The sequence below is a fragment of the Agelaius tricolor genome, unplaced genomic scaffold, assembly GCF_023055355.1.
Source record: "Agelaius tricolor isolate 1412-34295 unplaced genomic scaffold, bAgeTri1.0.p SCAF_38, whole genome shotgun sequence".
NCBI classification, from domain to species: domain Eukaryota; kingdom Metazoa; phylum Chordata; class Aves; order Passeriformes; family Icteridae; genus Agelaius; species Agelaius tricolor.
In genome coordinates, this window is record NW_027269298.1 from 4,146,675 (window position 1) to 4,168,185 (window position 21,511).

General features: G+C 43.4%; 1 protein-coding gene across 2 annotated transcripts in view; it reads left to right on the forward strand.

Annotated features, from left to right (window-relative positions):
* The first annotated feature begins 17,002 nt into the window (after window positions 1–17,002).
* The window catches only part of DAB2IP (DAB2 interacting protein), a 156,874-nt gene continuing 152,365 nt past the window's right edge, over window positions 17,003–21,511 (forward strand). Inside the window, exon 1 of one of the 2 annotated variants that reach the window (XM_071454441.1) lies at window positions 17,003–17,528. In XM_071454441.1, the coding sequence (XP_071310542.1) occupies window positions 17,471–17,528 (58 nt within the window). In that variant the 5' untranslated portion in view covers window positions 17,003–17,470. The remainder of the gene's footprint in view (window positions 17,529–21,511) is intronic. The other variant, XM_071454436.1, reaches the window with a different exon arrangement.

Here is a 21,511-nt window from a genome sequence, read left to right on the forward strand (position 1 = left end):
TGTGTTTAAATTACAAGATAGGATGATAAACTTTTCAAGAGGATATTGCTATATTTAGTAAATCTCTCTAATAAAGCACTGCTTGTAGAAGCTTTTACTCAAGCTTCCTTTAGAGCTGTCAAGACACTCTTTAGTCAGTGACTTTATTGCTTGTCTCTATGCAGTATTTGTTGAGCAGCTGATTATCTGATCATAGAACAGTTTCTGGTGTGCTTTGTGAAAGAAATATTTTATTTTTATTTCTACTGCTTCAGCAGGACAATTTCATATTGGGTGCATCTGTTCTTATTAGTCATAGCTAAAGTAGCTCGAGGGAGCCCCACAAAGCTGTATAGATTCTTTAAAATCTTCTCTGGCAGATATATTGCTTTATGACTCCCCACTGGGCTGGTTTTTGCTATTTTCTGAAACTTATTTAGTAGAAAGCCTTTTTTAGGGTTATTACTGTTAATTATTTTCCTTAAAGTAATAAGATGCTATTTTTATTTACAACATGAAAGAAGGTTGGTGTATACATGAAACATCCTAATCTGACTTCAGTGCTATTTTGGTTGAACTAGATGAATTAGAAGCAATAATTTTGTGTATAAATAATGTGGATATTCCTGAAAAGTGTGGGGTTTTTTTGTATAAAGTCTCTTTCCTTGCATTTAACTCAAATCAGTTTCCAAACATTGGACAGGGTCTGATTTTAGGAAGAAATCTCTACAGAACACCCCAAGCCAGGAGGGCATTGTGCTGAAATTTCAATAACAGTAAGAGCTTACTGGCAGTCAGTGTAGAGGTTAAAACATTCCAAGTGTAGCATAGAACAATCCCTGACATCCTCTGCTCCATAAGATCCTGGGGCGTCTCTTTGGCCTTGGCCTTGTCTGGTTCTGCTCATGAAGAGTTCCCTGGCCCAGTGAATTTCCCTGCCGTGTGTCAGATGTGCCCACGGTGCTGCTGTGAGTGAGGCTCAGAGCCTGAGTGCTGTGAATTTTACTCCAAGGATGGCTCAGCAGCAGCTGCAGTGAGCCCCTCTCTAGAACTGTTCCACTGTAGCTCCCAGAGTGCATTCAATCTGCCAAGTGCTGCTGCATTCTGGGGCTGGCAGCCTGTTACTGCACCGTGCTGCATTTTTACTTTATGTGCCTCTGGCTCCAGGAAGGGAGCTGTAATAGCAGCACGGTGGATGTGGTGTGTGACCCTCAGGGCTCCGTGCTCCCAGCACAGGTCCCTTCATTTGCTGATCGTTTGGTCCTTCCTGGTACTCCCCCTGTCTCTGTTGTGTTCTGCTGCTGTCTCCAGGGAGTGGGCAGTGGTGTGAATGGCTCTCCTCACACAGCAGCTGAAGATGCATTTCTTTCAAAGCCTGCAATCGATTTCCTGAGTTTCTATTTTTGCTCAATTTGTGATAGACTTGAGGTCTCGTTCCTTATTAAGCTGTTGTAGAGCTCTCTATGACTCTGGTTAGACTGGAATCAGCCCGGACAATGGGGGAAATCCCACTGCCTGCCTCTCCTTTCATCCACAGAACTGTCTTAATGGCTTGCAAACTTTCTCAACTGGAAGGGATTTCTGTTTCTATTTCTTGCTCCATGGATTTGTCCTTTGACTTTTCATGTAGGTTTAAAATACAATGGAAGTTCCTGAACGCTCGGTCCACAGAGATGCCAGTTCACTGAAGTAATTAAACTCGTGCCAGTGTTTCCACTATAAAATGCATTTCTCCAAGTTTTATTACTCGCTTTCAATAGTTTGTTCTTGTAAACAAGATGTACAGTCAGACAAATTGTTTTGAAATGTGTTTTAAATGTCCCTTTGCAAATTTTTTGAGCCGTAACACAACTGAGGAGAGACCTGAGCACTTGGCTGAGTTTTGGCTTTCATAAATCACCGAGAAATGTATTATTTTTCCTAGTGAAATGGGGCAACTTGTACCTAATGAGCCTCACTGCTGGTGGGGACATTAGGCTTAGCATTTGTTTCTACTGTGATTTCAGGGAAACATAAAATGAGAAACTATTACTGTTATGCACAGATTAAAAATTCTACCTAGGCCTAGGTGGCTATAGGGCATGACTGAATGTTTCATTTCCCCCCCCTTAATTTACAACAACAAAAAAACCTTTACAAGACTTTATGGCACTAGAGGAGGTACAAAGGCTTGAAGGAGAAAAATAATGTCAGTAGGTTAGATGTTAAAGACTATAGTGCTAATGATAAATATAGCCCAATTAAACTGAGCCACAAACTTTTCCAGCAGGTTCTATCCTGCTTTAATGGCTGGGATTTACTGCCAGCAAACTCCATCTCCTTGAGACTGATATAAATAGAGACATAAAATGTCAGGCTTGACAAGCAGCATTTCATATCAGGCGCTGTCTTGCTCATTGTGTTCTCCAGTCACAGATTGTCCTTTAGTACCAAATTGTAAACCCACCTTTTCAATCAGCTTCAAGCCAAATGTTCTCTATTATAGTGTAACAACCTCTGCAGTAAAAAAGATTTTGGCTCTGCTGAGCAAAGAATTTGCCCTGTGCATGACACTCCCCATCTCTGGATTTCCATGTTGATTTTAAATAGAACTTGTCATTATGGAGATTTCTTCCCATTTCTGTTGCTCTTGGGTGCAATGATAACTTTTTGGTAATGAGAAATTACTTTCTTGCTTGCAATTAAAAAAGAATAGAAATAAGATCTATGTCAGTGCATAGGTTAAAGCTGTCTAAAAGTTCTAGTGTCATTTAAGTGCGTGCTTACAAGAACTGGAGTTTGAAAAAGAGGGGACACCTGCAGCCTGTGTAAATACCCAGAAGTGTTTGGGATTATCAGAACTCTGTAGGAGGAAATCTCCCAATCTTTACATTATGGAAAACATGGAGAGAAATTCCATTGAAGAAATTCAATGAATTCAAATACTCATATGAAAATCAGTATCCAATTATTGTACAAACTAAGAAGAGGCAGTGATCTTCTGTTGAATATTGGAAGTGAAAGAGAGAAATCCCTAAACAGCAGGAGAAATATCCTGTCCTTTGGGGAGTGAGAAAATGCACCAATGAAGGGGACCCAAGGCAGGCATAATGCAGTAGCTGACAGGGTTGGAAGGACAAACAGACCTTTAGAGCAGGAGGCAAGAATGGAAGTGCAGAGTATTTGCACTGGAGCAGGACTGGGTGACCCAGTTGCTGTGGGAGGTTTGGCAGGGGGAATGCAGTGGAACAGAAGGTCAGGGCACGACTCAGAAACTGCAGAGTAGAGCAAGGTGAGGAAGCTGCAAAACCTGGCTGTGCCAGAGAAAACACTCAACATAATTACCCTCCCAATTTGTGTTACATAACCTCAGAGGATGAGGTCTGCATTTCATTTCTGAATGGGACACAGTCTGGAAGGATTTGGATGTCTTCTTCCCTCAGTCACTCACGCTGAATATGTAAGTGTACAGGGCCCTGGACCCTCAGCTGGAGTGACTGCTGGTTGTTAAAAATCAATCCAAGGACAAGCAGTTGACTTCAGTTAAAAATACAAGCAGCAAAGGGGTGCAGCTGTACTGGGATAGCATTTGGGCTGCCATGGCCTTGATACCTTGTTCATGATGGTTTAAAGCTTCCTTGTAAGAAATGACTCAAAGACTCCTTTTTTTTTCTTGAGCTTATTCTTATATACAGGTTTTGAATGGGAACATTTCCTGAATGGTAAATTCTATTTTGCCTTTGTATCTTCTGTCTCCATCTCTGCCATCTCATAAAATGTTCATTATGTTGAGCCCAAAGTGACTGAGCTGAACTTTCACGGGATGATTTGAGCTCCACAGCAAAGCCCAAGATCCAGACACTTGCCTGAGCTCATAACTCTCAGCAAGAATTGTAACCTCTGAGGATCTGTAGTGCTCCTCTGAGTTTGCAAAGTGTAAAACATTGTGTAGATGTATTGTTTATCTGGTTTGTAAACACTGATGACCAGAACTACATTGGTATTTTTAGAATTACTCTGCAGTGAATCAAAATGGTGATTTAGCAGTACCTGGGGCTGCAGTTTGTGCTTCCTTTGGGGTACAAACAGAAGGGGCTCTAAAGATACTTCAACCTGATCCTGTATATTTGTTTGTTTTGTCTCATCCTTAGCCTCTCTTCCACTTGGGAACTGGGACAGTGAAGTACATTTCCATGTTTCCTGAAGTAATTTGCTGAAAATCTGCTACATGTGATGTCAGCTATGTTTGGAACTAATGAAATTGAGTAGTAAGAAGTTCCTAATGTGCTTCCCTGCTTCTTTTTCCTGCTTCCTGTTCAGACGGGGTCAGCTCTGAGGTCAAATCAGGTTCCTCAAGGCTCTGTCTTGTCTGGTATTGAGGTCAACCCATTTTGGAATGGTCAGGGGACGGAGTATGGGGGACATGAAGATTTAAATGCCGTTCATTTCTCACTGTGGTGTTTCTGTTCCAGAAGGGATCCTCCCGAATCCCCCACAAGAGGGAGTTTTAGACTTTGCTATGGGGGAACAAAGGCAGCACCAAAATTCGAAGAGCACTGGTGCCCAAACTGCTTTCTTCAGGTAATCCCACTCAAAAGGGCTCAGTGCACCCACAGGCATTGCCCCAATCCCAGGCTAGGCGGGCAGAGTTGTTCACATCACTGCTGTGCTCCAGCCGTGGGCCCTTTTCAGAAGAGCTGTCTCCGTGTGTCCATGGCCGCTGTTCCGGGCGCTGCTGTCACTGAGCTGTTCCTGTTCCTGTCCCTGCTCAGCTGGGCAGTGGAGGCGATGGCTCTCCCTGCTGTGCAGCCCCAGCCCTTTGGACACACGTGGCTGCCGTGCTGTCATGCCAGGCTTGCTCTGCAGGGAACACGGGGTGTGAGGAACGGCTCTTGAGTGCGCAGGGCTGAGGAGCCTCACCCAGCACGGGCACTGCTGAGCTCTCCCCCTGGGGCAGGTGCAGCCCCAGCTGTTGGTCAGGTGTGTCTGACACCCTCTGGCCAGAGGGAATCGGTCCCAAGGCTCAGCACAGTCCGAGGGACACACGGGGATCAATATCAGATGGGTCTGTGGCCTTGAGCTGACAAGCCAAGTAAATGATGCTGATTGATCCTGAAAGGCTCAGCTGTGAGGAAGCCAGGAATGGGTTTGCTCTTCACCCTTGAACTGAATCTGTTCCCCACTTCTGGGTGCTTGCAGTGTGCTCAGGAAGGTCAGAAACGTAAGGGCAGACTTTGAAAGTTATTCTGAGCAATTGACTATGAAAACAGGGCTGTTATTTATTCTCCTGCTAAAATTATTTGTGCAGAGAGTGAGACAGAGCACAGTTGTATCATGCCAGCCACCTTCGCTGGTTCTCAACTGCAAATTAAAGTAAAAATCCTAGAGCAACTTCAGTTTAAGTGAATTTGAAAAACCTCTCCTCAGGATGAAAATAAGGAAAAAAGGCAGAAGTCTGTCTCTACAGATCTTCTCTAAAGCAAGAGATCTGAAAAGGAGCCTGTATTGGTAAAAGCTGACTGCTTTTAATCTATTGTAAGGCTGCACTCTTATGAAAAACCTTCTGGCTGAATGATACATTCACTTATGTTTAACCAGAAAATCCATTAGAGGCACAGAATAGATCTTCATTTCAGATTGGGTGAAAGGAAATCAAGGCTGGAACACCAAGAATATGTGGCAGAAGTTCAAAAAAAGCTAAGTTAAAGGAACCAAATTAAGGAATTCAAAGAAATATGAAATTATTCAAAGGCCGAAGAAAGGCTGTCGTGAAAATACAATATTTCTGATGACACATACATTGTTCTGCAGCCCCTATTCAAATATCAAAGTTTTGGGAACACCACCCAGTGATTAGCTGGGACCTGTAAAAGTTCTCCTGTTCTCTTTTCCTGGGAGAAAATGCTGCCTTTGTGGACAAATATGGGGACCTGCTCTTTCTAAGGGCCTTTCCCCAGTTCCTCTCTGGAACTCCTGCACCATCAAGGGGAACTTGTGTCCTTAACACCACGAGCAGGCTGCACAGTTTGCTACAAGGAGTAGCTGGGAGCTCAGGAAGGTCTCTGTAACAAACACTGCTGGTTTTATATGGAGACAAACATAATTACTTTCAGCTTAAGTGCCCTTCCTGCTTGAACTACTCACTTCACGTTGATTTAGGAGAATGGGTCTTACATATCAAGTGCAAATGATACTCCTTGAGTGCCATCTCAATCCTTGAGATCAAAAATCAGATTTCTCTTGGGTGAAAATGAGTGGGGTTTATTACAGGTTAAGTCTCACTGTTGCTACTGTATTAATATGAGGTTCTGCTCTGTGGGAAGGAATTGGATCCTCCTCTGAATCCATGCTCTGGGTGTTCATGCAGTGTGGTTTGTGGGCATGCTGGAAGGGATTGTCCCACCTGAAACCTTTGCTTCTCTTCTTTGGTTTCATTCAACAGCACAGCATCTTTTACTTTGTCAATCCTCACTTTTTTATAAAGGCAAATAACGTCCCATGTTTATTTGTAAAAAATCTATCACAAAAAGAGATGTTCTAAATGCATTTTATAAATTCTCATTTTAAAATATGAGGCATAAGTTCCTGTGAGTTTAGAGAAAAGCCAGCACAGATTTTGTGGTAAATCAGTTTGTGAGATTTGTCTAAAGCATTCTGTAACTGTGCAGTCAGTGAACTCAACATCTTTTCTCTTTGTTAAAGAGAATGCTCAAATCCATTAGTTAATTCAAGCTGAATAAACTCTGTGGTGTGCCAAATACTATAAAAGGGAATATTGAATTGTTCCTTGGAAAGGCCCCTAGGATCTGTCATGTCCATTCAATATTTTTCACTAAGATGCAGATATGCTCCTGTGTCTTTATGAACCATCATAATGTGAGGTTAGTTCTGTGTGACCAAGTAAGAACATGAGCCTGATGCTTGCTCAGCTGACAGCACTCGGTGAATCCAGGGATTGTGTTGTGAACTGCCAGGTCCTGAGTTCAGGTTCAGTCTGCTGGTGACACAGTTCTGGGTGGGTCTGTGAGCTCCTCCTGCAGCAGCTCAGAGCAATCCATTACCCTTGGAGTTACTCATGGCACTGCCACCCCAGCTCAGTCATGTGGCACTTCAGAATTGCCAGAGCCCAGCTGTAGGGCCTGGAGTGAAGCAAACACAGGGGTGCAGAGTGTGCTGGGAGGCCCCCAGAGGTGAATATTCACATTTATCTAACTGATAAGGCTCTATCATGTCATCTCTTTGCAGAACAAATCCATCTTGGCTTACTGCTTCTCCCTTGCCCGTGTTCTGCTCAGCCAGAGTGAGGGCACAAGGCTTTTCCTCCAAAGCAGGCCAAGGATCCAGAGCCAGCGGGTCCCTGGGCACTGGCACAGCCTGGCCTCAGCTGCTCCCCGGGGAGGGAGGAGTTGCTGCTCAGCACAGCTGCAGGGACACTGCACAGATATGATTTCTCCATATTTAATGTATGCTGCCTGTATTCAGATAGTGAAAGATCATCCAGGGAGACCTTTCTGCCATTGGAATAGCAATGCCTTTTCTTTCCAGCCTTCTTTGTGCTCTTGGAAACTTCCTGCTATTTTCTGTGACTGTGTGCTACCTTTATATAACCCAGGTAATATTTCACAAGCATTTCAATGGACAATGGTGCTGTCAAGGACTGTGGTGCTGCTTCTCACATTATATTGCTAAGCAACATACAATACAGCAGCATGATACCTTCTGCAGTTGGTAAGGAGTCAAGCTCCAATATTCAGTAAAATTATTCTGATCTACTTTTCTGTTACACAAGAATTCACTCATTTCAGCACATAAAGATTTGTATAATTAGTAACAAAATCATACAAAAGTTAGACATTTTTGTGGGTTTTTTAAAAGAGTTAAATATATATATATATATAAATATTTTTTCCTAATTTCCCCCAGAGAACGTGGTCTTAGCTATTTTGAGGTTGTGTGGCTTTCACTGACTTTGTCAAGATTTGCTTTTATCAAAGTACCAGTTAAGTAAAAAATGCTTCAACTTTGAAGCAGGTTTGTTTGCTTACCTGCTTAAAATTACAGATGTGCTGGAACACCTCACTCATACTTGAGAGCAGAGAGATGTCAAATCTCTGTTCAGATCAACACAGATATTTTATAACATCTGCCTGAATACAGACTATAGTATTTGATAAGGTGGAATCTCACTTCTCTCATGTATTCCAAACTCCTCTGTTTAAAGCCAAGGTAATGATGAATTTGAAAAGATCTGATCACTTTGTAAATTCACATCTGACATTTCATAGTGGAGATCATTTTTGTCAGCTGATCTCCTCTCTAGAGAAACAGATGCATATTTTTGTTTATATTGATATTTTAAATAGTTCAATAGGACCATCACTCACAATGTACCCCCTCCTTTGAAGGGGTCTCTCTAAACTATTTCAGTAGACCCTGAAAGGAGAATTGTGGCATTTGGAGGTTTAATGAAGCCTTTCCTGTGAGTTGTTTCCAGTGGGAAACATTAGCACCAGTTCCACTTGCTGGCCCTGGCTAAGCAAAACTCTCCTGTCGTTGCTATCAAGGATTGTTTCAACATTTTACTCTCAGCATTAGCCACTGTGATAGGGATCAAAGGAGACTTTGTATTATTCATCTTTTATCTTAAAGGCTTTGAGCATGAGGTCAAACTCAGAGTTATTGTCAGTAATGAAATCACAAACTGTGCAATATTGAGCAAGGCAGGATCAGCAAAACCAACTATGTGGAACAGAAATGATTTAGGTGCTTCCAGGAGGGACTGCTGGCAACAGCTGGGCTGATGTGGTGGGAGGGGAGTCTTTGGGACTGTGAGAAGCTGTTTCACAAGAGAAAGCTTGATCCCATGGAGGTGGTCTCCATCCCTGGCTGGGTGTGGGGTGTGTGGGTGGGAGTGCTGCTCCTCCAACAGCCAGAACGGTGCCAGGCCCCCTCCTTTCTGTGGGTGCCACCGTGCCCACTGTGCTGGGACTGCCTGGGAGGGAGCAAGGCCTGTGCCTGGGAAACTCACTTCCTCCACATGGATCTTCATTTCCACATCCTAACTCTGAAAAGACAGACTGAATTTTGGGGAGCTGAGTACCTCTGGAGGGGCACTTAGCTCTCCAGGTGGCATATGGAAGAAAATGCAGGCTTTGAGGATAATAACAGTGGGTAGGGGGTGAGGCAGAGCAGCTCAGTGTGTGAGAAATGGTCTGCACTGGAACAGAGCACAGCAAACAGATTGGCTGATAATGCTGAATACCAGGCAATTTCCTTTTAAATTAGCAGATGGGAGGGAAAGGAATATAAAAGGAAGTAAGAGAAAAAGAGAAGCTAATGATGAATGTTGAACGGGAACAAAATGTTGCCAAGACATCACGAGAGAATGAAGAATTGATGAAGAAAGGGAAATTAAATTGGTGCTTGATACAGGAACTCACAGAGCTTTGAAGCCCCGGCTCCAGTGTCTGAGGAGGGCTCCACAGGATCCTGGGACAGGTGTGTTTTACTGACATGCCCCTTGGGGCTGCAGAATTGGACACGGGGAGGATTTTGTGCTGATGAGAAAAACCTGCAGCAGAAGAGCAGCCCAAGAGGGGATCTCATAGTCTGTGCAGCCTGAAAGGCATTTCTGAGCATCAGGCAAAGCCAGTTTCATCTGACACTAAAATTATTCTATCAAGTGATGGGAACTGATTATAGAAATTTGTTGTATCTCCTTGTCAGAATAAGAAGGCAAACGAGGACACAGCTAAATCAGATAAAAGTAGGCTGCTAGAAAGGAGAAGGAAAAAAAGTACTTTTAATTCTTCCAACCATTCTAATAATTTCAGTTAGAACAAAGCTGGAAGACTGGAGAGTCTGGAGATGCTCATCTTGCCTAGGGAGGGGTGGACACACACGTCTGAACAAGCAGCATCAGCAGCTGAGTCTAAAGCAGCTACACACTGCCCCAAGTCAGACTGGAGACACAAAATGAAGAACTTAATGAAAAGATGAAGAGGCTGAAACACCTTACTGGAGTTTCTAGAGGAGATGAGATATACAGGAAGATCAGTTCCAAACCCAGCCTGTTCCACCAGGAAAGGGCATCTAGAATGAGTGGGCAAAGTAAGCAGAGACAGAATGACAGAATGGGGAAATCCAACTGTATCAATCACCCACATACACAGAAAGAGGAACTTGTTTATTTAATTTGGATTAAAGTAGACTAAAATGGTTTTCTTTCATTTCTTGTCTTTGCCTAAAATGCTGTAAGTAAATGTTAATTCGATTTGACCTTCATCTGTGCTGAGCTAAGAAGTATTTCAGGGTAAATGGGTGAAGCATCCCTCACCTGAGGGCTGATCTGTGGTAGAAGCATGAATCAAGAGGGTGGGATTCCCAAATAACTGTTTCAGATTCCCAAAATACTCTGTATGAAAGACAAAGAATGAGCTTCACGTGGACTAATTGGAGAAGTATCATAGGAGTCAGGAAAGGAAGTGCAGGGTAGGTGATTGATTGGTCAGGATTTTTTGTTCATCAACATAATGAATAGCAGGTCTGAACCTCCCAAGGATGCCAAGATGAGCATTTCTTTTCTGTTTTTTCACCTTATGTTTCCTCTTCCTGTTGATTTCAGCGAGGTTTCGCATTTTCTAGCCAAGTCTGAAATGAGATTTGCTGGAAGTACTTCACACCCACACCAATATCTCAATAATTCTATGGAAACTGGGTTAAAACTGGTTTCTCTGTCAGGTATTTCGATCTGTTTCTGAGGGCTTGGCTCAGGCTGAGCTAATTGAGTAAGAACAGAGACTGTGTTCTCATACTCTTATTCTGCCTAAAGCAAGGGAGAATATTGAAAAGTGAATGTGAAACCAGAAGTTACTGGACAACAAAAAGGAAGACTGACAGTAATATCCCAAAAAGAGATTTATAAGCTTTTTTTTAAACCAGAAACAGATTAGAAACCCTAAGAAAGAATAAGCCATCATTTATCTTGGGTTTCACTTTCCAAGTGACAGCAACAAACAAAAGTTATCTCAAAACCTTTGCATTTTGTTATGGGAGCTTCACATAATGCAGGAGCCCATATGGAGCAATTTAGCCTCAAAAAGCCACTGAAATGAAGGAGCTGCTTGATCTAGGAGGACAACAATTGGCTGAATCTCTAAACTGAAGGGGAGAGAAGCAGGGAAAGACAGGAAGCACTAAATGAAGGCAAAGAAGGAGCAGGCTCAGAGCAGCCAGACTGGCGGCCTTTGGGGGCTCACACCACATTCTAAAGCAGCAGCTTTGTTCACCTGCCCAAACACTATCTGGAATTTTTTCTTCTTTCTATAAGTTCCCTGTATTTCTGGAGAGAACTTGCAAATGGAAAGGAGTCCAGCATTTCTATACTGTAACTATGGGTGTATGGGAATAATCTACTGCTCTGTGGCCATCAAGATTTCAGGGGACCTGGGTGTCAGTTTTTTCCCTCATTTACACTGAGTATGACACTGGCCATACTGGAACAGGGAAGAAAAGATGATATTCAATATGCAAAAAGATGTATTAATGCTACATCAGGACCACTTTTCCAGCAGACATTATTGAGGATTTTGTAGTTTATCTGCATTTTATTTCTTTTAGCCTGAATCTTCACAGAAACATCAGGTAGAATTTCTGCCCATGTTTCAAGAGTCTGCATGTGATTTCCCCCATGTTGCTGTGCAGTAAGATCCCTTCAGAGCTCCAGTCACTATGAATTCAGCTTGGTGCAGGAAGGAAGGGTGAGTAAATTTCAATGTAGTCTACACTTGTAGCTACTGACCCAATGTTTGGGTATCCTCAGGATCCTGGTTAAGTATCCAGATGTTTCTGTGAGTATTTCTCTGAATTGCACATTCTGTGGGTACTTTCAGTGTTTTTATTAATGATACATTGGTGTTACACCTGTTGCTGCTGGCTCTCATTTCCATAACACAGCAGTGAAGAGAAATGCCCTGTCCCAGGCTGTCCATCCACACACTGATCCCAGGGCATCCGGAACGTGAGCAAAGCTTTGCAGAGTTTCACAAAAGAGCTGAGAAAACAGCAAATGCTTCTTGTTCCTGTTTCTAGGAGACAACTGCAGGAACACAGTGAGGAATCTGTAGAGTCAGCTCAGATGGAATCTCAGCAGACAGCTTGGTAAATTGGGCACAGAGCTCTGGGTGTTGCAGACCTTTTGTTATTTCTGCCCGGGAGTCAGTTTAGTTTTATTTTCCTCCATTAAACTGCCAGTAGGGTTTTACTAAAGAAGCCCAGAGACACTTTCCTCAGTCTGAGGTTTACAGTAGCAGGAGGTGATGTTATGTTCTAGTGACCCTGAAACAATGTCCTGATGTTATTATCAATTTTGAGGGTCTTTAAAATATTGACTACATTTGATTGTTGGCATTTTTCACAGTAGAATTTTTAATGTGTGCTCCTTTCATAGCAATAGTTGTATTTTCTATAATTACTATGGAGCCTGTAACTCTGAAGCATTTTGTTGTTTTCTTTTCTTTAGAATTTTGTTTGTTAATGATTACAAGATTTAGTAGCTTGTGGCAGAGATTTAAATAGAGATAAAAGGCTCAGTCTGTTCAGCAAATGGCTTCTGAAGGCAAAGGGGGTTCAGGAAGTGCCGTGCTTTGGGCATGTACCAGACACAGAGCTGCTCTTCCACCAGAGACCATGCTGATCCACCAAACTTCTAATGCTTCACAGCACTGAGAGCACTGAGGGAAGGTGTGACAGGAGCCAGTCCTTGCACTGATTTCCTGGGGAATGTCTTTCACATTGCCTCTTTCTCCAGCACTCATCTTGGAGCTTTTCACACTCCATTTAATCATTACACCTTTTTTTGCACATGTTTTTTCTCTGTGGTGGAGCTTTGCTGAGTTCTGGATGAAAAGTTACCACCTCAGATGTGTGATTAGAGCATCACCTTCTTCTGAAAATTAAGATAAAAGCCTGCTGACTTCATAGCAGGAGCATTTGCACAGATAGAATCTTCATGGCTGGGGCTGCTCTGCAGCTGGGGCCTCCTGAAGATCCCACTAATATTTAACGTCTCTAAATGAAATTCTTCCCCCCCAGTATGAAGTAACCAAGGCTGCATCATTTCCATTTGTGCCTGTGACATATTCAAGCACATTTCTAAGAGCTGTAGTTCAGCTCAAGCAGCAGAGCAGCACAAAAGGGCTTTGGCATGAACTTCTGGAGTCGGATGATCCTTGCACTTGCTGTCCAGGGCAAGATAAGCTGAATCTCAATGGGAACAGCCCCAGCCATGAGCAGTGACTTTGAAAATGTGCCAGGTAAAGCCAAAGAAACTGAAGCTGGTTACTGGGTATGAATTGTTATTCAGCCCTCACAAAAGAGGAGGCTTTGACAACACCCCCGGTAACCTTGGCAAAGGGTTTTGTTAAGCAGGTCTGTGCCTCGCTGGCTTTTCAACCCGCAGGCATTGATTGCTCCCTCCTACATGGGAATTTGTGTTCCGGGAGGGGCCGGGCGGTGGCAGCAGCTGGGGCACCACGCTGCGCCTTTGCTCCGCTCCCAGCAGCCGCCTCCAGCCGCCGCCAGGGAGCGGAGCCCGCTCTGCTCCCCGGAAAAGCAGCTGGAGCTGCCCTCGCTCCTCCCTGCAGCCTCATCAGGGGCTCTCATGGCCCCTTGGAGAGTCACAGAGTTCCTGAGCCATTGAGGCTGGAAAAGACCTTTAGGTTCAGCAAGTCCGGCGTGGGTTTCTCCCACAGTGGGACACTACTGAGGATGATGAGTTATCTTCTGGATGAATGGAATATTATTTTGAAGAATGGAGTGTTGTTTTCACAATGTCTCTTGGCTGCACTTGTTTATACAATATTTCGACTTACTTTTTCCTGTAGATCTTTAGGCACCTGGTAGAACAGAAAACAGGCTTTTTATAGACTCTGCTGGCTGTGTTCTATTGCTGCCACACATGAAGTGGGGAAACCTGGTCCAAACAGACCTGCAAAGGAAACCCTTTCCCCTGAAATAAATTCAAGACCAGTTATATCACCACATTACACTGCAAACTTAGGCTATTGCTTAATCTACAAATAAACAATTACTTCATGATAAAGATTCAGTGCTGATCTGTGTGGCTGATAAAAGAGAGATGAGGTGATTTGCCCCAAGCTTTACAGCAAACCAGAAGCAAGGGTCATCTTTCTTCTTTACAATTTCATGTTATGGTGTAAAATAAATGCCAATGTGAGTGATGATTCCATCTGTTAGCAAAAGACATAGGAGTTAGGAAGTAGCAGCTCCCAATTCCTCCAGTGTAGTCTGACATATTGAGCACAACTGGAGCCTGGGACATAAAAGATGCTGAAGCAAACATCATGCAGCCATTAGGCAATTAGATAGAAGTTCTTTTTCTGTCTCCAAACCAGCTATTGAGGAGAATGCAGAGATGCTCTGATTAGACAGTAACAGAAGACATTTAATTTCCCTTTCCATCTAACAATTTCTAAATTCCTTCCTTGAAGAGTCAGCTTTCCAAAACTCTCCATTTTGTGTTCCATTGACCTCGTGGGCATTGCAGAGACTGTGCTCGCTGGACTTCTCTTTCCACGCTCATTAGTTCAGTGAGCTTGGCTCATTTCCGAGGATTTGGTCTAGCACAGCCCCTGACCATCCAGGCATTTGTCTGAAAATCATTTCCCTCTTCACTTCTGCAGTTTTCCTTTCAGTGCCTGAGCAATTAAAATCCCGAGTGATCAAAGCCCTGGTCTTCCAACTGTCCCTTGTTTTTCACAATCATGGCATGAGCTCCTTTGCCTCTCTGCATGAGCTGAGCTCAAACAAAGAAGGTATGACAATTGCTCAATTGTTAGGAATTGTGAAGAGTCTTAGCCAAAATATTGACATCATTCTGACTTACACATTAAGAATTAATTTTTACTAGGTCTGTAACTAGAGATTAGCAAATCATTTGGATGTCATTAAAATCGAATTGGTTGTCACAAAAAATCATTGAGGTCTAAACAACTATTGCTTTTCACTTTCCTATCTTGATTTCTTGATCTTAGCTATTCTGTACTATTCCTGGATTATTTCTGACTCTCCTCAAGGAAAGACTTCACAGGTGTTTATTCTTTTCTGGCTCAAAATTGTCTCTATTATGTATAAGCAGCATCTGTTTCATGGCAGAATACAAATTGTTTCTCTGTATATAATTTGTCTTGACTCAGATGTTCCTTGCAGAACCATGGGCTCCTTTACGTCGACAGTCCTGATTCTCCTGGCATTTTTAGTCCCTTGTGATCGAGGAGTCAGTGAGTCACAGCCTGTGTTTGTGTATCCCCACATCCTGGGGTACAGAACAGGCACATGATACCTGCTCAGGCCTCCTCACTCCCAAAGGTCTCCAAATCCCTTCCATACCCATTTTTGACATCCTGGAGGAATTCAATGTGTCAGTCAGGAGTTAAGACACCTTCTTGCATCAGGCACTGCTCCTGGCCCATGGACATGACCCAGAGCAGGTGGAGCACTGCTGACAGGCTGTGCCGTGTGCCTGCAGTCCCGAGTAGGTGTTTTTGTGGGGAAGGTGGAAAGAGGGAGGTTTTTTTTTGTTTTGTCAGCGAGTGGGAGAAGTATTGAAGTTGTAAAGAACATCAGGAGCGTAGGGTGCGAGGGGGGAGAATAGAGGGTTTGCAGCACTGTAATTTCCCCCAGGGCAGAGATCTCAGAACAGTATTTAACAGGCTATAGACTGTGCAATACTTAAAACAAATAGATGGAAATGAGTCTTTCTTCTATTAATATGGCCTAGCCCTCAGGAACAGTGCTAAAATGGGTTTGCAAGGCACAATTACCGCAGAGTCCTGTCAGGCTGCTGTTAATTCCTCCAGGCAGAGCTCCGTGTTTTGCTGCCTTCAGCCAGCCATTCATTTGTCCGCCCACAGCCCAGAGCCCCCGGCGGCAGCGGGGAGCGCCAGAGCCGCTTCCCTGGCGCTGGGAAGGGGGAGCTGCTGAGGCAGGAGCGTTACCCAGGGCCCGAAATAGCAGCCCCTGCCTGCCTCGGGGCTCTGGCACCAGCCACGGCAACCCCAAAATGCGCTCAGGCTGCTCTAGGTGCTTAGAGCGATTCTTGCCTTGGATTCTGTGAAAAACATTCTTTTGAAACGAGGTATGTCTTAATGCCTTCGCTGGAGTGTGGAGGAAAGAGTTTGAATTGTGGGTTCGAGGTAAAATTGATCCTGAAAGCTAGATTTGAGGAATTATTTCAGGATTGTCGTAACAGCAATATGAATTTACCTTTCGGAGGCACAGCTTGGTTTAGAGTTGCACTTTGATATATTTTTCTGTTATTTTGTGGACTTATCTTCAGAGAAAAGGAAATTTTTATTCTCAGCCAGGTGGCGGAGTCTTCTTCCTCAGCCCTTGTACTGTATCATTTATCTAAGAAGTTCAAAACATGCAAAGCTGGGAGGTTTCAGCTCCTTTCCCGTGAGCTCAGGTATATTTCAATGTCCCTATCACAGAAGATTGAGGCACAGGGAGCAGTTGTGAATGACAAGAGGTCTCGAGGAGGCAGCGGCAGGCCCAAGGAGCAGAGTGAAGGTGACCTGCCTTGCAGTGCTGCGATCCGGCTGTCACCTGATACGGGCTCTGTGCAGAGGCTCTGGTGTCATTTACCCTCCGAGTCCAGCCAAGCTGGGGCTCGTCCTTCAGCTCCTTTGCAGGAGCTTTTCCAACGCCAGCCTAGCAGCAGCCCTGGCTTGGCAGAGCAGGGAAATGCAGGACGAGGTCCCCAGCCAAAGGCTGCTGCTGCAGCAAGTTCGCAGCGCCCGGCACAGAGTCCCGGAGCTGCCTCCCAGTCAGGCGCGGGCTGGGCTATTCATTGTGCAAACAGCCTCCTTCCTCTCCATGCCAGCCCGAGGGACACGGGGAATGGCAGAGTTTATTATAAACTGAGTGGAGGAACAGACTATTGCTGGAGGAGATCCAGGGTTATAAAAGATTGGAGCGGGGAGGGGGAGGAGGAGGGAACAGGACATAATTTGTGTTTGTGCGTGAGGGGGTGCAGACTGTTGGTTTCAGCGAGGCATTCCCCAAACCCTCAGGACCTCTGCCTGGTTTTGGTGGGATTTTGTGCAGTGCATCCCGTGCTGTGTCAAAGCCTGCTTACTTTTTATTGTATCAATCATGCTCTTTATGCAGCACCACGACTCGGAGAACGCTTGCAGGTCCTGTTCTGAATGAGCTGCGCTTGCTGCCAGCTCAGCCTAGTTACTGCTGTAACTTAGTCTGGGGGATGGGAGAAAAAGGTTGCTGCTACTTTAAATATAATGCATTAAGAGGATGCTGGAAAAAGGCCTGCATGCTGTAATACCCAGCCATCGAGTTGGAAAAGGAGCCAGATGTAATACAAAAGAAGAAACACAGCCTCTTATGGATGCTGCACTAATTCATAAATCAGGTGAATCAGCTTAGGCAACTGCTGTGTTTTTATGCCTCTGCTGCATGGAGAACTGCATGTTGGATGCTTTTATTTGAAGTAATGGAACCAGATAATCCTTTGGACCAGGACAACTCCAATGGTAAGAAGTAGGAAACATAGAAGAGAGAGGGGAAAAAAAGGATAATGAGAGTGTCTGAGTTCCCCATCCTGCTAAAGGCACAGGGGTAGGCATGTGTTTGTGCTGTCTTCTGCATGGATAAGTGGAAATGAATGTGGGGATGTGCTTCACAAGAGCTTAGAAATCCCTCTGTTTACAGGGTCTGGAGACAAACATGTAGTAGACTGATACATTGAGATATTTATTCTACTGGAAGGAGCAGGAAGCAGGCAGCATTAAACTGTCTCCTGAGCAGTCTGTGCAGACGGAGCAGGGACCTGTGCATTCCACCTTATTCAGCTTGGGGGGCTTTTTGCCACTGAGGAAAGAATGGAACTTTGTGCCGTATGTGCTGTCAGATGTAGCATTTGGGAACAGATTCTTTATCTGCAGAAAGCTTTCCTACAGGCAGATGCATGAGTAATTTACTTAGGAGGATATATTTAGCCAAGGACCACATAAATTCGCCCTGGAATTGAAGTCCATGGTTAAAAATGCAGCTATTCCATGGATTTATAGCATTCCACATGCTGATGTTCTGCTATCCAGTCTATTGGAAAGCACACAAAAAAGCATAAATTGAGGGGAAAAGTTGTTTGCAAGTCTCATTTCTCTGTTAGTGAAGAGAATTGGCTGCAATGAGGACAACAAAGTATTCATGTTTATGAAAACAATTTCAGATGGTGATTTTTGGAATAAATTGATTCTCAACTGCTTAATATGCATTCAGTATGTTCTGAATACAGCTTGAAATCCACTAAATATTCCACTTCCCACATAAATATTGTTCAGGAAGTAGTTATGGATTTCCCACAGCATATTCTCTGCTGGTAAACAGAGCTTCAAGTCCGACACAACTGCAGTTTTAATATCACAGAGACATAAAACTGTGTGGAAAGAATGTGGTTAAGGGAATGAAGTAACATTTAAACTATGTGAACAGTTGACTGGGCACATATAAGTAGGCAGAACTGCTTTACTTGGGGCTCTGTGCCTTGCTAAAATAGAACTTAATCAAGGACAGATTTCAGCGGTGTTTCAAATGATGATATTTGCATGAAAATATTAAGAGGGGAGTCTCACACTTCTCATTTCTCTTTTCTATTCTATTTCATATGTAGTTATATTAGTTCCTCTCTAGAAGAACAGCATCTACCTCTCATGTCTCATACCTCCTGTTAGACCACTGAGACACAGAATTAAATCTCATTTTCTTTACAGCAGGAAGTTTTAGGATTTTCAGAGAAGTGCATACATAGTTGAGCTGATATTAACAAACATGTAAGCAGGTGTTCTTGTCCATCCCAGTGTTAGAATCTGGCCTTTAGGAGTCACAGAGAGTGTTCTGAGGGAAATACAAGTTTAACTTTATTTTCTCTAATATGTTAAATTCCTCATTGAATTTAGAATGCATAATTTAAGATACATAGGTTCTCATGCTTTTCTTACAGACATCTAAAGTATATTCTGTCACTTTGTGTAGAAACTTAGTTTTCCTACAAAATATTTGAATAAGTTGGCAAACACTGGGAAGGTTCATAAGCTGGGAAATGAGAGATAAGGAAGCACTGCTGGTACCAAGGATCTGGGAAAAAACTTCATTGCTTCCCCTTCCTATGTAAATCCCCATCTTCCTTTTAGTTGTGTTTAAATTACTTTGATTTAAACTATCTCATTGTAAACAAATGGGTTGAACCATTTATTGATCACAAGGTCAGTTCCTTCCCTGTGCTGCTGCTGGAACTGCAGGACTGAGGGGCTCAGCTGCTGCTCTGAGATCCCAGGCATTGTTTTGCATGAATTCAGTAAACAGAAAGTTCTCAGAATCAGCCAGCAGATGCTGTTCAGGAAGATTTGCCCCTTGAGAACGTTCCCTTGTTCTGGAAGCTGCTCCTCAGTCCCTTGGATATCCAGCAGCTCTGGACATGCTGGGAACTCTTGTGTTTATCCAAGTGGGCTGCTCATGTGACAAGTCTTAATGCCTTGGGGAGTGACCATGACTTAGAACTCTTGTGCTTGCTGTAAAAGTGCCTTTTTACCTTCAAGAATGCCAAATCAAATCCCCTTTTCTGCCAGCCGAATGAAGTCCATTCTTTAATTTTTGCTCTACCTGTGGGTTAACCATCCACCTTAAAATACAGCCCTGCTTCCTTCTGTGTTGCTTATTGCTAGCACAATCAAGAGATGATTAATGACAGGAAAAGCTGTTCTGAAGAATTTGTGGCAATAATGTACTTGAGGGTTGCTTTTTTTGCCTGCTGCAGCCCTTCCATTTGCTTACTAACGTGCGTGAATTCAGCTCACAGGACGGTGGTGGAATATTCAAGGCTGGGAAGCTGTGTCTCATTTCTTAGCACAGGGGGTTTTTTTCTTAATCAAATTAAGTTGCCAGCTTTTCATGGAGATGCCTCATAGATTTATTATTGCTTGTAGCTGCAGCAGGGAATCACCACTCGTTTATGTGTGGGCCTGACATGAGATTTAAGCTGTGTTGGTTGCCTTGACGTAACAGCCCCTGGAATAAAACCTGTGGGTTTTTCATCACCTGTGGGTGCAGTGGTTACTGGATTTTTCTCTGTGATTCTCCAGGGAGCTGCAGTGCTTGACTACCGTGAACACAGCCTGAGAAGCTGCTCTTCATTTGGAGATTTGTGCAGGGAGTTCTGTAACTTTTCTCCTCCACATGGGATAAAGGCTCACACAAACTTACAGGTTCTCATACGGGTTTTAAAAATCATTAAAGCAACCTCCACGTTATTTTCTCCTTCTCTCCCACCCATTATTTTCTTTCCATTCTCTGGAATGCAGGCATGTAGAGAAACATTAATGTCATTCATTTTGTGGTGGCTCACAGCTCTGAGGTTTTGAAGTGTTTTTTTTTTTTTTAATGTAGTGACATGGATTTACTTCTTTTCACCAAAAAAAAAAAAAAAAAAAAAGAAAGAAAAAAATCTTGGAAGAAACTTGCTGAAGAATGTGCTGATTCCAAAACCATAACCCTAAATTACCCATTTTGGAGGGATGACATATCAGAGCTATGGATTTCTCTTTTGTACTATTGCCACTTGCTGCTCCACAAATAAAAGACAGCTCAGCAGCTTTCTGCAAGCTGCTGAAGATTTATAAGATGTTTTATTTGTGTGCAAACTCTTGAGTACAAAATATCTATGAATTATGTATTCTTTGTGTCTTCTAATTGCTCAGATCTCAGTTTGTACAGCTCTTGTCAGCACTGGAACCACCTCTGAGTTTATTCTTTTCTGTGTCCTGACAATATTTCTTTGTGATTCGGTTGTTAATCCTTAAAGAACACAAGATTTTTATTAGACCTTTTGAACAACCTTGTAGACCCGATCCCAGCTACTGGTTTTAGTGGAATCATATTCCCTACACAATAGGTGTGAATCACAGATGCAGATTTTGTGCCACAAAGAAATAAAATTAAACCATTGTGCTTTAATAACACAATAATTACAGCACATTTTTTTCAGTCTCTGACGTACACATTGAACCAGGTGAATGACTTGGATGGCAGCCAGGCTTGAACTTTGCTGTTGGTAATTGAGATTCTTCAGGCACTGTTTGAGGGCAGTAATGACATCCTGGCCTCAATGACACCTTGGCCTGCATTAGAAATCACACCTGGTAGAGAGGAAAGCAGAAGCAAGGGCTGGGAACACAGAACTTTTTGTAGGTTATGTGTGATAGCAGAGCTGAGTGGGAAAGCTCCAGAGGAATGGGAGCTGAAATCAGTAGAAGGGCACAGAGCAGTCAATAAATGAGCATCCCACTGGATTATGGGCATTTAACAAGGGAGAACCACCCAGATGGAATCCTGAGAGAGCATCCAACAAATGGAATGTAACCATCCATACTTGGAGGTGCTGGAAATAGTCACAGTCATCTCTTGGTTCTTTGGAACTAAAGAAAAGGGTCTTTTCATAATCAGGCAAATTCAAGGCCTC